The sequence below is a fragment of the Acyrthosiphon pisum genome, chromosome A2 (assembly GCF_005508785.2).
Source record: "Acyrthosiphon pisum isolate AL4f chromosome A2, pea_aphid_22Mar2018_4r6ur, whole genome shotgun sequence".
In the NCBI taxonomy this organism is placed as follows: domain Eukaryota; kingdom Metazoa; phylum Arthropoda; class Insecta; order Hemiptera; family Aphididae; genus Acyrthosiphon; species Acyrthosiphon pisum.
In genome coordinates, this window is record NC_042495.1 from 34,526,682 (window position 1) to 34,543,824 (window position 17,143).

A 17,143-nucleotide genomic window follows, 5' to 3' on the forward strand; every position below is an offset into this window, starting at 1 on the left:
GTCCACGTCAATTAAAGAGGCTGCAGCTGGTTTTGTCAAAAGTCAAAACTAATGTAGATTTGACCAATCTAAACATTAATTTTATTTGTTGTAATGTTTTTCAATATATTTAAATTCCGTATCATAAAATAAACCTTAAGGGGGCTGGAGGGAGCTCCAGTCAATTAAAAAAAAGTAACTTTTAGAGTTTAGACCAATAAGCTAGACAAAACTAGAAGAATTTGGTTTGACAGATTTTAATTTTGAAAACGGATTATGATTGATCGAGGCGATTTTGAATATTCCAATTATTGTTAGTGTCATATTGAATAATATAAATACACAAATATCATATTTTTCCGATATTTTTATTCTTGGATATCACAGCTGAAAAAAAAATATTCAAAATCACCTCAATCATTCCCTAATAAACTTGTTGATCAATTATAGTCCGTTTTTAAAATTAAAATCTGTCCCAAATTCTTCCAGTTTTGTCTAGCTTATTGGTCTAAAAGTCACTTATTTTTCATCAGCTGCAGCCCCCTTAATCAAATTTTCCATACAATTTTTTTTTTATAAACGTTTTATTAAGTATTTTAAGTTTATTGGAAATTATAAATTAAGTAAGTACCTAATAAAACATAGCATTTAAAAAATAGTTTTATATATCAATTTATAAGGGCATTATTGCATTGCGGTGAAATTGATTTTTAGCTATTTTTTAGAGATTTTATATCCTGGCCAAGGCCAGATTGGGTAATTATAGTCAACTGTACTCCACATTCAACCGACTGGAAGATAAAAAGACCCCCTCATCCCCCCAAAAAAAAAAAATCATAGTTACTTGTTTAATTGTTCGATTATTAAGTACATATATTGATAAAAACTTTTTTTAGGCCATAAACTAAAAATACCCTTTTGCATATATTTTTAAGAAGTAGAAATAATAGGTGGTCAATATTTTGTAAAAAATGTGATTGATAAAATTGGGTAGGTAATCAAAATTAAAAAACAATGATTTAGTACAACTTTCATTTAATTTGATTTAAATAAACATAGTAAGTTATTAATACACTTTATTACATAATTTACTGATCAGTGGCGTAAACAAGGGGGGACGCGGGGGTCAGATCCCCCCCCCATTTGCTTTTTATTACCTTGGTAGAAAATGTTGAGAGGGTGGGGGATTTTCCTATCATACCCTCCCATTAAGCTATAATAATATGTCTTTTTTTTTTTTTTTGATCCCCTCCTTTCAGAAATAATGTCTACGCCAGTTTACTGATAGTCGATAAACATAGAATTATAGAAGTAGTATTCATATATTTTTACTGAGAAATCAGAAATATATGTTTTCAAAATTTCAACCAATCAAATTTTTTTTAATAAATCATTTTTTTCGGGAATTAGAAGTATAATTTCTTTGTTTTTTACATTGGCAAAATATCATTTTCTATTTTCACAATACAAATGTTTCTAATATTTTTTGGGATAAATACAATCTGTTTAAAATGTATTCTGATTAAGAAAAAGATATTTTATAGCGGACTTGGATGCATGATAAAGTCAAAACAAATTTATATGCTAGAAACAAATTAGAGTAGGTACCTATGTCATAGAATGTAAATTATATTGTCTTAACAATAAAAAGCCACAATTAATACAGTTCTTACAAACAGAGTTTATTGTACAATTTTTTGAGATAGACTGTATGCCTAATATATATATATTTTTTAAGTCAATATTCAGTTGGAGATGACCATAGTCAACAAAAGTATTAAACAAATGGTAAGTGCTGAAAATAAAATAAATTGTGAGGGTAGATACCTATAAACTTTTAAATAAAACAATAACCAAAAATATATTCCCCGAAACCCAAATCATTTGAACTTTACAAGTAGCTGCCTTTGTAATTACCAATTAACTCAGTAAACGCAGTTTTCAAAAATGCATAATATAAAAATACACAATTATGTTACAAAATGATTAAATAAATTCTTCTATAACATAAATAGTAAAATATTTTCAAAAATTGATATCAAAAGAATCGTAGATATATTTTTTCACATAAAAATATATAATATGGAAGTTATAAGTTTCTATTTGGCTGAAATGAAGATCTTAAAAAAATAATCATGTACCTATATAGACTATTATTATTATTGATGTTTATTCGTATTTGGCTTTTGCCACTACATTTAGGAGTGTTGGGGATAAAGCCCTAATGAAATGTGATTTAAAATTAATTTGACAAGGATTGATGAGATTCATAAAATACATACATGTTTATGCATAAAATGTTTTTATCTATATATTACAGAGGAAATTAGAAACAACAGAATATTTTGTTCAAGTTACTAAAACACTTATAGTAAAATAGACGGTAAAACAACAAAAAAAAAGTGTACAAAATTGTTGAAATGAACATTTTGGAGGGATAAAACTCAAGACATGAAAACAAATAAAATTATATAAAACAAATTGCACATTTTTCATTTTAAATAAAATTAAGTATAAAAACAATTTATAGACATTATAACTTATTACAATGTATATATATATATTTTATGTACCTAGATAGTTATTAAATATTACAAAATAATATTAGCAACAGTAACAGTCCCAATTTGTTTTTTAAATTCACAGTAAATTAAAATAAAAAAAACTTAACGATATTTCTATATGGTAGACAATTTTGGAATGTGCTTAATATTTTTGCATTATTAAAACATTTACAAATTATATACTTTATGGCGATAAAATAAAATTATGAAAATTTGGCACAAAAATTTAAAAAAAACACATGTATTACAAACATACATTTTAAAATTTAAATCTGAAATCAAATTATCTTAACTGTCTTCAGTCTCATTTGAAATTTGAAACAATAATGTTTATAAGTGGGTTCTGTACGTTAATAAATCTGGCAAAAATGACTAGCGTTTTGCCAAAAAAAAAAATAAAAAAATAATAATAAAATATAATAATAATAATAATAATAATAATAATATGTATATATATATTTATATACATATAATTATATGCACACGCATATATATATATACACACACATATATATATACATTTTTAAATTACATATAACTTTTAAAAATCTATAAGTACAATTTTTTCCAATTAATCTGAATTACATCTCTACTCGCTAAAATATCAAGAGTATTTCTGAAGGTACGACGAAAATAATGATTTATTCGTGATTTCATTTTAATTTTAATTTTTACAAATTATTAGTTTTCATAACTGGCACAATCAATTAAGGAGGTAGAAACACAATTATATAGGGCTGTGTATCGGATATAATTAATATATTACATATTTGATTGGTACCTACGGTAATATTCTTGAACGTTAACATAATGCATGTAAGATATAGGAACATATTAAAAATAACAAGTGATTTCAATGGCATGTGTAATATTTGCACATCGACTGGAGATAATAATTTTGGAAATATGGACCACGAAAATACAACAAAACGCATCTCACTATGTCCAATACTAATACAGCCCTATACGTTTATACAAGTTTAATATAAATACGAACGAACCGTCGTCATACGCGTTGATTAAAATATTATTTTGTTTGTGTTATACATCACGTCATTATTATATAATATTATTAAAAATCATGTGAAGTAACAATATTATTCAAAATAACGTTTTGATTTGACGGTTGCACAAATTAAAATAATAATAATAATAATAACGAAGCAATGTGAATTTTTTGTGGGACGAGGGTTTGTTTTTCTAAATATTTATTTTAACTTTTAGTGGCAAACAAACAACATTTATATTTCATGAATTACACACACAACATGATTAAGAACTAATTAAAACAATAATTGCGTTTAGTCTTTGAGGTACACAAAGGGATTCTATATAAAGATTCTCAAAATGGCAATAAAATAATATCAATAATAGTAATAACATTATAATTTTGAACGAATTTTACGGTCAAATGTAAGTAGGTAAGTCCCGAATGGCGAACGTCCGCCTCGACTGTCTCGTGTATTTTTTTTTGTTTATTTGCCTACAATTATCCCGGATTATAACACGTCATAATTATCCGTCTAATACATTGACAATACAGCTATGAATATAATATAAATATAAATATTAAAACTATATTTCGTTAGTACTGTGAATGCATCATCGTTGGGCGGAGAATAAAAAAAATTACGATAAATTGAGCGGGTGGGTCAATAATAATAAACATCATGGTACGCAACAACAATAATATCATATCCTACACGTGACATCATCGTCATCTTCACAATTATATTATTATTATTATTATTATTTTGATTATTATTATGTACTGCTGTTTAGCTTCGCTACGTCACGCTGATGGCGGGCAGCGCCCGGTTACTGTTGTTGGGGCGCTGTTGTTCGGGCTGGTTGTTCGGGCCACCGCCGGTTTTCAGATCGTTCTGCTGCTGATGTTGCTGCTGCTGCTGCTGCTGCTGGTCCCTGGGGTTGTTATGGCACTTGTTGTTTACGACGCCACCCGTCAGCTGGTTGACACTGAGCGGGTTGTTGATGTCGTGCGGGTTGGTGCCAACCGGCTGGTGGTGCCTGGTGGGTACCACTACGGCCAACGGCATACGCACGGACATCGGCGGGCACTCGTACTCGGTCACGTGCGGTGTGAGCGGCGTGGCCGGGGACAGGCTGGCCTGCGTCAACATTCCCGGGCTGGTCAGGCTGGACAGGGCGCTCAGGCCACCGGGGCTGGACGCGGAGTCGGCCTCCTCGTTGTCCGAGTGGCCCAAGCTGCCCGTCGACTGGTTGTCGTCCGACTGGTTGCCCGAGTCGCCGCCGCTCTCTATGTACCGTATGCAACGTTTTTTGCGCCTAGAAAACCGCGTACAAGCAACTATTAGTACATAAATAATTATACCATCTGTCATCGTCGTTGTTACAATAAAATATCAGGAGAATATAATATATTATAATGTTATACATGAGTATACGCATGATATAAATAAATTTAGGGCAGAGGACTTCTAAAATTTGTATATTTTTATTGCGCAATCGCTTAAACTTAAAAGGCCAGCTAGAGACATTTTGTAATATATCGACAAATACGAATTTGTAATTTGATATTGCATCATATTTATAGAATATAGATATATTTTGGTTTTTGAAGCATATTATGGTTTTGTGGGATATATTTACACATTTTTTTTAAGTAACAATCAGTTCTTGACCGTTTGATTATTTAAAAGTTTCCACGTACTGCAGTCGTAGTGGCTGCTGGTCTATCGTGTATTTATGTGTACACTTGAATATCCACCAAGGTATTGTCCTAGTCTTATTTAACTTGGTTCTTATTTTGAATGCTATTTAGTTAATTTATTTGTAATATTTAATATTTTAGCCACTAGGAAATTTTTTTTAGTGCATCGGTGCTTGCATAAAGTAAAGTAATACAGCATAATTATAAAGCGCTTTTTTAGGCTTATAATAATATTATGTCCTCTGCCCTAAATATTATGTAGATAGTGTATCCGTGGAGCATTTGAAGATTTTATGATGAGCAATATGGTAATCACTAATCATTGTCAAATCTTCAAAGCGATACACGCGATACACACTCTGTCCTAAATATAATATTTTATACACGCATGATAATATAATATTATAATATAACCGATTGGCAAAAATTAAAATTAAAAATAAAAATCGTACAAATATTAGCGGTAAAATATAACGCACGCACAACCCTCAGAAAATGTGGGTTTTATTCAATCATAATAATAACAATAAAATGATATACATATTTTTAAATAAACTAAGGAATAAACTCATATTCAAATTCCTCTCACTTTTATTAAATTATACAACTGTGTACAGACTGATTAGTCAAATACCTAGTGATAGTTCATACTTAGCAAACGAGCATGATAAGGTGGAAATACATATTCGCGAACCTCAAAGTTTTCTTAAGCCGTGAAAATTAATAACGATTGCAAACAAAAGTTATGAAAAAATAAATTGTGGGCATTAAAATAATTCTGTTTTCTTGGTTATTATTTATTAATATCGATTGAAACGTTCTAGTTGGAAAATATTAGCGATAATACGATGTTAATACAGTTGGTATAACAGTTAACATAGCCATACAATTGAGTGGAACGTAAGCGATCTTTTATTTTCTTATGAGAGGAGTTTGAAATGTTTTTAAAATTGCTAGCTAAAACAACAAGGGATCAAACGCAATTAAATGTCTACGCTAAACTATATAGTCGTAATCCAAAAATAAATACAAACAAATCCTACAATAAATAGGTAGCTAACTATAATTAGTATAGGTAATAAAATGTTTAAAAAAAAAAAATAAACAAACGTTAATGCAATAGAAATAATAACAAGTGACAAAATCAAAAACAACAACAACAAACTAAAAGTTAAAAAACGAGTAAAACTGATATGGACGAAGCGCATACAACAACATAATACATCGTCAACTCATTACATAAAAAAAATATAAACACACGCATTAACATATAGGGAAAATGAACTCACGAAATTGATGATTATTTGGGTTATTTATATTTGGATTTGTTTTTTTTTGTTTTTTTGTTTTTTTGTTTTTTTTTACAGATTAACATATGTGGGCCCCTGTGGGGAAGCAGCGTTGGAAGGGCCGTGAACGTGTTGTGCTAAGATGCTTCCTCCGCCTGCTCCGTCAGGGCTACAAACCATATCAGTCGTCATACACACAATACATATAGGTATAGTACAAAATTCCACAAAAATATTATAGGTATCCTAATTTTTTACATACATATAATGGTAAAATAACACTACACAAGGACATCCAGAATTTTAGATAAAAAAAATCAACTTGTAAGACACAATGTTGTTTTAATATCGTATTTCTGGATGTCTTGCTAAAATTTTTTTTTTAAATATACAAATCAAAGTATATATATATATATATTTTACTAAATATATTCAGAAAATGTGTCTACATGCTCTAAAATTACTCAAAAAAGTGGGCAATATATATATTTTTTTAAACAAAGTATTTCCGTGCTTCAGACTGATATGGTTAAAAAGCTTTGTATTAAGGATTAAGCTAGTAGGCTTAAAGCTTTATCATTAAGATTACTTTTTTCTGGCAAGACACATTTTCTGAATAGGTTTGCGGCAATAAATACAGATGGTCAACGTAAGTCGCTTGTTTTAAATAATAATATTATACTGATAAAGAATTAAAATCACTGGAAATGATTTGAAAAAAATATGAATGAGTACCTATTACACGAAAGTTGTAAAGAATATATCATGTAAACATATAGATATTATGAAATATATTAATATGTATATTGTAGATATAAGAAATATGCAAAAAAAAATTAAACGTTGAAACTGAATCTATTAATCTTAAACAAGTAAGAATTTTTTTTTAAAACGATAGTTATATCAAATACCTGCAGTTGTTTTAACAGTGTTGTAGTGGACTACAAAATAATGTTATTCTAAAAGAAGTTGGCTCTACACAGTTCTATGGACAATTTAGAAAGCCGTAATAGATGTATGCTTCGGTGGAGCAATTCTTGTAAATATTAAAAATACTAAAATGTATTTAAAAATGAGGATATCACAGGAGCCAGAACAAGTATTTTTATTAGACATTTACTCGTGAAATTATTCTACATTAATTATTTGATTATAGCAAAATATTATCGTTGTGAGTATAATTACCTGCAAGGTTTACACCATTGGCTCTGCTGGTCAAGTCCATATCTCGCACGGCATTTTTTCATGCTGTTATTACCTATTTGATAAAAAAAGTTAATTAGAAATAAGATCGTTTTGGTTTTGTAGAATACCAATATAATTATTATTTATTTATTTATTTTTAAAGCATAGGCGTTCATAAGCAAAATACAAAAAAAAATACAACAACCGTTATTTTCAAAAAATAGCCTTATTTGGGTACCATGCATACATAATTGCGCCAGACAAACACCTCGTTAAACTCCAAAATTAAACAACAACAAATAAACAAATTATGTGTTCGCTTTCTTTTCTGATTTCGGTAAAATATATATATATAGGGGGAACGTGCATCAAAAAAGCGTCTAATGTTCAAGAAACGAACGCATTAGCGTAAAATTAATAAAAAAAAAAGTATGAAGATAGAAAATAAATAAAATATGTCAATTTTATTTATTCGACATTATTATTATTATTATTTTTTGTTTTATTTGTTTTTTTTTTTTTGGGTTCTACCTCCGTCATGGGTTTCTTGTTTGCGCTTCCTCTTCTTGGCCCGTGTCGCATTAGTGCGCGACGACCAGTCTGGATAGAGCTGCATGTGTATCTGTCTCTCACGACGCGCCAGCTCATAGTACTTGGCCTGTTCTTCGCGACCTAACGCGTGCCACTATATTGCCACACACAGATACACAAATGTAAGGTGACAAATCGTAATGAGTTAAAAAAAAAATAAAAATAAAAATAAAAAAAAAGATTAACACTAGGTATACATTTGTTTCGTACAAATTATTACCACCAAGAATTAAAACGGAAGAAAGAGTATCACCTAGTTGGTTACAAAAGAACAAAAAAAAAAAATGATTTTATTGTGTGATTCTATATTATTATTATCATTAGTATTATTTATCGTTTCTCCTCATAAAAGTAAGATTAAAAAAAAAATAAATAAAAAAAACCTTCTGTTCAATTATTTGGAGCTAAACGTGTGTTTGTACGGCAAAGTTCTTGTGAAACAAATCTCTTGGATAAAACAAACGTTAAAAGCAAGCTACCAAAAAAGTTGTTTTTCGAAAAAAACATCCCAAACTATATATATTATATAACATTATATTATATCTTGTTTGGTGCACGACCACCGGCAAGCACGCATTTCGTTTTGACCATTATGCTCGAGCTACGACCAGGCTATAAGATTGTTAATAAATAGGTATATATAGTTAGTATATTATGGCGATTCGTAGTGTTTATACACATACGATATATCATATATGTGTATATAATATGTATATAAACGTGTATAATATATATATATATATATATATATATATAAAATATGAATAAAACATCGCTTGGGTTAGATGCACATACGGATACAATTTATATCGACCACAATATATCGTCTAACATGCGGCTAAAATATATTTAACGTAATATAAGTTATTGTGAAATGGTTGAAATTTACAGATGTATATAAGATATGGTAAGTAGGTATGTATATAGTTCTGAGTGGCTGAATGAATAGCGAGTATATTATATAATTATTAATTATACTGCAGGGACGTTTAAAAACATTTTTAGACAAATGGTTATAATCGATGTACGAATATTAGTATAAATGTTATGTATGATTATATTATAATATTATATATATGGATTTTAGTGTGGATGTTAGTATTTTTACTTAGCGTCCTGCACACGCCAAACAATATGACACGTAAGTTGTATTATATTATATAGTCCCGGAAAATGTGTTGTTATTTTTACACCACGGATAAAATAATATGGTAACTATACATTTTAAAATATTCTAAATAAGAGTTGTTATTAGAATATATAAGTTTGTGGGTACACTGGTACAGGCTCGGGAATAACGTTATCTAGTCTTAACTACAGCATAATATAAACCATTATGTCCATAAAAGGCAGTCAGCCAGCCAGCCAGCCAGTCTGAGAATACTTTTGAATTGATTAAGAACCATTTACTAAGCACCGCAGGAGCTATAACCAAAGGTATAAAGAAAAACAAAAGTGATCCTATATATTATATATTATGATGGGAATATAAAAAAATAAATATGACAAAAACGAAGGTATAAAAAATCTTTAGCCTGGATCGGTACTGCATGCTGCTATTTGCACGTGGACACGAAAAACAAAAAATAAATAAATAAAAAAATATAATGCCGATTAATAACGAGGGACTACCTCCTGAGCCAGCATCTATGACCGGTACGCGCTCTTTCTTCCGTTTCTTCTTCTTGGCGCCGTATCCATAGTTATCCCGAGCGCTCCAACCAGGATACAGTTCCATATGGAGTTGTCGTTCCTGGCGCGCTTTCTCGTAGTACTTGGCCTGCTCGTCTCGCGACAGAGAGTGCCACTATATTACACAAAACCACTTTTTCAGTTCGGTTTTTTCCCACTTATATTATTGTTATTATTATCTTTTTAATTATTATCATCCTTTTTTTTAAAAAACAAATTCTCCATATCTTTATTATTATTTCAAAATAAACATATAAGTATACACCAATATATACTGTAAAAAGTGTTTAATGGACACTTACCCGTCGCCCCAATATCTGGTTGATCGCTGCACTCTCTTTAAGCGTACACTCCGCCACCACCTTTGCCCTCATTTCTTTCATGTACAACATGAACGCATTCAGAGGTTTCTTTATGTGAGGCTTCTTCTTATCTATACGATTCGTAAAATGAGAAAAATATTTAAGTCAGATAGGGACATAGGTCACGAAACCATGTTCAGCGCTATAAAAAAGACATTACCTTGGTTATTACTGTTTTGGACAGTATCATGGTGCTTGGAGCCGTCTGAGCACGAAGAGTTTTTACTATGATCGTTTTGCGGCCTGAAAAAAGTAACGTTCATTGATAAGGCGAAATATGTTGTACCACGTACGTGGTATATAATATTGTAAATAAGTAATAACATTAACTGTCAAGTTTCGTATAATAATAGTATACACTGCATACAAATTCGATTTTAACCAGAAAATCGAAACAAATCAATAATCCGACTATTCGAGTGTGCAGTGATAGTACATAGGTAATAATTTACCGTCTCAACCCAATTGTTGAAGAGAAAAATTAAAAAACCTATATACCTACATGCAGCCCCCATAACTATATATTATATTATAATTGTATTATTTTTCCAAAACGCGTCTAAATAGGTAGTTAATAGGTATGTCCAATTCACGCGAAGACCGATTCGGGGCCGTTCGGGATTATGTTTTTTATAGTGGCGACCAAAAGACCAACCGAGCTGCGGAGCCGCTGCACGAGTTGGCGGGCGAAACCGATCTCTTTCTATCATCCTTGTTCGTGGCGGACGACGATGGGACGATTGTCGTCGAGGTGGCGGTGGCGGTGCAGGATGATGATGTGGACGAGGACGAGCAGGAGGAAGAGTATGCGGTGGTCGTGGTGGTGGTGATGGTAGCGGCGGCAGTTGTGGCGGTGGTAGTAGTGGTGGCGGCCGCCGCGACGACCGCGGCAGCGGCTGCAGCGGCAGCCGCGTACTGTTGTGCGGCCGAGTTGTGCTGCTGCATCACCTGCCAAAACCTGTTAGCCGGTGTCCAGAACGACGAGGCTGCGGTGCCAGTGGTACCGTACTGTGCGGCCGCGGCGGCCCGTTGGAACAGTTGATCGTTGAGCATGCTGTTCATGTACAGGCTGGAGAGCAGGCCGGACGGGAACACGGGAGCCGTGGCTGCCGCCATGACGGGTGGCGACAACACCGTGGATGGTGCGACCACCGCCACCGGTCGGTTTTTGCGTTTCACGAGGTTTAGCGGTTCCATGTGAGACGAGATCAAAGGGACAGTCGTCCGTTAAAAACGGCACGTAAACGATATAATAATAATATTATTGTTGTGTCGTTATGACTGTGTTTTGAGCGGACGGGTAAACAGTGACGACGACACGGCACAACGGCGCGAACGACGCGTGCCGGCCACCGTTCGTGGACGGCGTACGGGCGGCGACATGGCAGGCAGCACCGTAGTACTCGTTGTCGGACGAACAAACGGGCGAACGCTGCGGGCGAAATACGTCGCGCTGGTGGCCGACTATCTTTTGAATAACACACGTAACACACTCACTCGCGCTCGCACGCGACACGGTCGTAAAACACAATGACTGAGGGCACCGGGACGACAAATAATATTCGCCGGAACGATAGAAAAACACGAACAACGATATTATTTATATTATATATATTTTCGCGCAGTCCCGTCGTCGCCGCCGCCGCCGCCGTCGTCGTCGTGACATTTGTCTTTCCCCTCTTTCCCCTCTACCGCTCCACCGATGACGCCACACCCTCACTCAGCAAAACCACCCCAACCCACCACCCCCTCAAAAGCCCGGCGGGGTCACTGAGCTCTGCCCATAAACGTCAATAATGATGGAATGCCGACGGCGTTACGTCATTCATACCACCCTTTGGTGTACGAAAAAAATAAAAATCCCGACGACAACAACAACAACAACAAGACTGCCACCGTGCATGTGTACCACACACGCAAAACACAGTTTTTTGACTTACATAGTACGACCATAGTTTAATTTTTATATTTAATCAATGGTACGAGTAAGTTTTGTACCACGAATTCAATCACGATGTATATAATTATCTACATCATGGCTTCTATCTAAGGTCGTGTTGTGTACCTACTAAATACTATCGAATACTTTCCGTTGATAATATTTGAGAATTTAGCACTGAGCTTTTGATCGGTTTGTTGCGATTCAGCGGCATCTGTCGAAATATTTTCTTCTTGTTTCCCTACCAATCACCCATATCAAACAGATGCAGTAGTTTCTTTAGCTATATAAATGTATGTACACCAGTAAAATGTCGTCGGCACAGAGCGCGTGGTTTCACTAAAAGTCATTCGACATTATTCTCCGAGAGGGCGACATTTTAGGGGATGTCGTTGTCACCAACAGATGGCACGTACGATTTAAAAAATTATTTAAATCAGTTGGTGAGTTTGGTTACCAGATGGAGTGGTGTATACATGATTTTGCAAAATTTAACTATAATAATATTCTATAACGACTACATCGGGCGGCATATTACGTAATCAGACGAGTAAAAAACTAAGAGTCAAGAGGACGTAAGTCGCACACAGCTATTTGTTGTCTCGGTCTTACTTCTTACAAGTGCGTACAACATACCAAATTTACGCTCAGCAGATCACGTATAACTCCGTTAGCTTAAAAACTAGAGTGAATCGAACTATTATGAAATCTGATGGAAAGAATATTATCTGTGTGTTTTTTCGATAACTTAGTTTTACAGTGAGTAATGAGCATTTTTAATTTACACTATATTATATACGCATAATTTGCTAATAAATTGAACTATCGTAAAAAACCCACATACAAACATAGATAATGTTCTTAACATCAAGTTTCATAATTAATAGGTCGATTCACTCTAATTTTTAAACTAACGTAAATTTGCTATATTATGAACTTGTAAGGCGGAGACAACAAATGGCTGTGTAGCGTCCTCTTAATACTTAAATACCTACATCTGGCCACTGTTGAATATTATATCCTAGCATTCTACAATAGTATTATCAAAACGAGAATTTAGAGTTATTATTTATTACTGTGGTTTATAGTAATAAGTAGCCTAATACGCAAATAAAAATTTAAGAAAAGTAAATCCAGAATAATAAATTAATAGGTATAAAGTTATGGTATTGTATTTTAAATGCGCAGGAAATACAAATACAATTATTTAAATTTTAATTAAAAATCATGGATCAATTTGTTGGTAAATATTATAATATAATATGATTGCAAAAAATAATAGAAAATAATATGTAGGTACTTATCGAATTAATATAATAATCTAATAATTTTTATTTATGAATTTGTTACGTTTAATAAATCAAAAATGGTTTTTTATATATATATTTTAAAATGAGTTGCAAGATTATAAACACAATATACTATTATAATTAATACTCAAACCATTTGTGAAATAATATGCATAATACAGTTCTCCATACCTCCACGGGAATTTTGGTTGTTCATATTTTATATATATCCAAGAAATATAATCACCACAATAATACATTTTTTTGAAGCTGATATAGGTAGTTGAGTTGTATGGACAAATTAAAATTAATAAATATTTTATCATTGACTATGGGTACTATTAATTTAGTCTTTACTGATGATTAGTATTCATAGAATACAAACTATTTTACGTATTTTATATACTAAAGGTACATTTTATATTACTTACTATGGTATCAAATACTTAAAATAGTAATATAAAAAAAATCAATAATTCATACAAATACAGGACTTTTATCAAGGCTGTAATGATTATTGATGATATCGTTGGGTAGAATAATATTAAATAAATAATTGATGACTTAAAACTCGCAAGTGGTTAACTATTTCGGTAGGTAATTGAAAGTTTGAAGTATTAAGTTTAATAAATACTAAACATTAGGTATAGTTGTGATCAAAATTAAAAATATTATTTACATTATAAATAAATCAATATTTTAAGATAAAAATTAATATAGACTATTTATTGCGACTAAAGAATTATATTAACACAATATAAACATACTGTATATATATATATATATATATATATAATAATAAATTTAAGTTGAAATGTAACAAACAAAATTATTTTGATTAAAGTTTTATCACATTATATTAATTTCATAAATCATAGTAATATGTATAATTCACTGATATTATGCAGGTAATTTATTGTAGGTATAAACGTACTACGCGTAATATTATAAAACTTATCTATAATTTTTATTATTATTATTATTATTATTGTTATTAAGTATTGTTTATTGAAAATTTAAATTCTATAGACCTCGCATATAAGTGGTTGAATAAGATTAAATATTTTTTTTGTACTGACCAGTAGTACAGTAATGTCAAATTATTTAATTATTATTAACTATTAATAATTTAATATTAGACAAGAATATAAGTCATATATTAGAATTATTAAACAGAATATATTAATATTATTTAAAAATACGACACATTAAAATAAGTCTATACTATATGTCTAACCATAGTAACCACAGCCGGAGACAGATGCAGGGATATTGCTGGTGTCGATATCAGACAGATGGGTGTCGTCCGAGCCGAGGAAATAATTAATGTATAGATGAGGACATAATAATATAACTTATAAGTAATAAAGATTATGATGATAGTCACTCTTGTTAGCCATTAATTGTAAATAGTGGCTATAATTTACAGTAGGTATGTACGAATTTTAATTATGATGTAATAAAATAAACAAAATCCAAAGAGAACGAAATTTTGTGGCACGTCAAAGATAAACGAATTCATAATTTTTGAAAGACAATATGACAAATTATGACTATTATTCTATGTGTAACGAGTTGAATGAATCTTATACATTCAATATGTATATTATTTTATAGTACGTATACAACGATTACATCGAAAACCCTTTAAGGAATCATTATAAAATAACTTTTAAGCAGTAAGGTTTACCAAAATATTCTCAATTATTAGTCAAACACAATTTATAATTTACCATGTCTATTTCGAACTGCATAAGCTATATAACTAAATTCAATGATGCGCATTCTTAATAAAGAAGTAAAAATATAACTTTTAATCCTATAATTGAAAGCACATCTCCTTCAAATGTTTTAAGTACTTCAAAAACGTAAATAGAATATGCACGTCAAAATTAACGAAGTACGATTTAAGCGCTCAAGTTGAATCATTTGGACATTTTCAAAAGGGTAAAGTATAAAAATAAATAAAAGAGTACATACAAGTAGAGACGGGGAATCCCTGACTGAAACAAGGGGCGCGTTCGATAAATTCGTAACCATGGATACCATCTCTCGGAAAACTACCAATGGGAGCGTTTCAAAAAAAGCTCCCTACAGTTTGTAATCCACATGCAAATTCCCCCCTCGCCATCCCTCTTTTATTCCCACTATATCGTAGTATGACTGCAATTAAAGAGCTTATTCAACCAGCAAAAACCCCTTCCCCAAGGCAGCTTAAAAGCAAATTCCTCTTTATTTTCATTTGTAAAACTAAAAGAAAGATTAATCAACATAAAATTCTGAAAAATACCTGTGATTAGAATCCGTATGCAGGTCTTGTCTCACTCCTGGAGTTACAATCGCAGGATGAGAATGATGGGTATGGTGGGATAAATGGTGATGAGGTGATGGACCACTCATCAGTCCCGTCGGTGAAAACCTATACAGCTCACTAAATAAAAATACACAATATTTTGTTATGAATATAATATTTAAATATAAATGACAAAGGTGCATTTAAAGAAGTTCCGCGCCCAAGTGAAGCGTATATTTTTTCCACCCATTTTCGAACGTTTATCAAATTAAAAAAAAAAAAACCAATATATCATAGTAAAAATATAACCGAAATACGATTAATTTATATTACGTTAAATAGGATATATTATAATAAAATACAAGTTCATAAGCATTACAATTTATAAATAATTGTTATCTTTTATATTTTCCATGATAATCATGTTTCAAAATATATATTCAATAAAAGAAAAAGTACCATTAAAAAAGGCTTTGTAATTTTTCCTTATGTGACATCGTTACTCATATTATCAGCGACTTAGTTCTTCGCCACAGCCAAATAAACGTATATCTAACATTTACTTCTGATTTTAGATTCTGAGTGGAACGATGAATGTATTGATTTTATAATGATGTGTGTTTTTTTATTTTTTATTTTTGTGTCTGTCATCACGGTTTGGGGCAGTAAAACTGCTTCGATTTTCTTCAACAGTATCTTGTTTGATGGGAAAGTGAATCTAGTTGGTGTATTCCAGAGGTCAAAATTTGAAATTTCCAATAGTTTTCAATAGACCCGTGAAAAACAAAAGAAAAATTAAGGAAAAATGGGAATTTTTACACAATATCTGTTTTCGAGATAATTAATTTTGGTTTTTGTTGTAACTTAAAAACAAATGACCCATACATGAAATTTTCATTGGTTGTTTATATTTCCATTTTCTATACATGATACAATTTTAAAAATATTTTGATTTGTTTTGAACTATTTAGGGACATTTTCAATTTCCAATATTATTAGTTTTTTTTTTCTATGAATGTCAATAAAACTTTATTTGTTGAGTAAAAATACTTGAAACTTTAATACAAGGCTCCTACTATGTTGTTACAATGACCTTTGAAAAATATTAAAAATCCTTAGTCACAGTTTTTTTTTTAACATTTAAAGTTCAAAAATTGACAAAATATGTAAAAATCACGAATATTAGCAAATTATTTTGTGTTAAGAATTCGTAAAAATTTTTCTTTTTAAATCTAAGATTTTAAAATGTAATACAAGATTCCTCATAA

General features: G+C 31.3%; 1 protein-coding gene across 7 annotated transcripts in view; it reads right to left on the reverse strand.

The window, feature by feature from the left end:
- Window positions 1–2,264: 2,264 nt before the first annotated feature.
- The window catches only part of LOC100161896 (protein pangolin, isoforms A/H/I/S), a 56,989-nt gene continuing 42,110 nt past the window's right edge, over window positions 2,265–17,143 (reverse strand). Inside the window, exons 5-10 of one of the 7 annotated variants that reach the window (XM_029490065.1) lie at window positions 15,873–16,013; window positions 10,515–10,597; window positions 10,295–10,425; window positions 9,933–10,107; window positions 7,710–7,782; window positions 2,265–4,850 (exon numbers count right to left, since the gene is read on the reverse strand). In XM_029490065.1, coding sequence (XP_029345925.1) covers window positions 4,331–4,850; window positions 7,710–7,782; window positions 9,933–10,107; window positions 10,295–10,425; window positions 10,515–10,597; window positions 15,873–16,013 — 1,123 coding nt within the window. In that variant the 3' untranslated portion in view covers window positions 2,265–4,330. Of the gene's footprint in view, window positions 4,851–6,563; window positions 6,694–7,709; window positions 7,783–8,240; window positions 8,395–9,932; window positions 10,108–10,294; window positions 10,426–10,514; window positions 10,598–11,009; window positions 12,024–15,872; window positions 16,014–17,143 lie in introns of those variants that run through there. The other 6 variants (XM_029490066.1, XM_008190079.3, XM_001943504.5 and 3 more) reach the window with 6 other exon arrangements.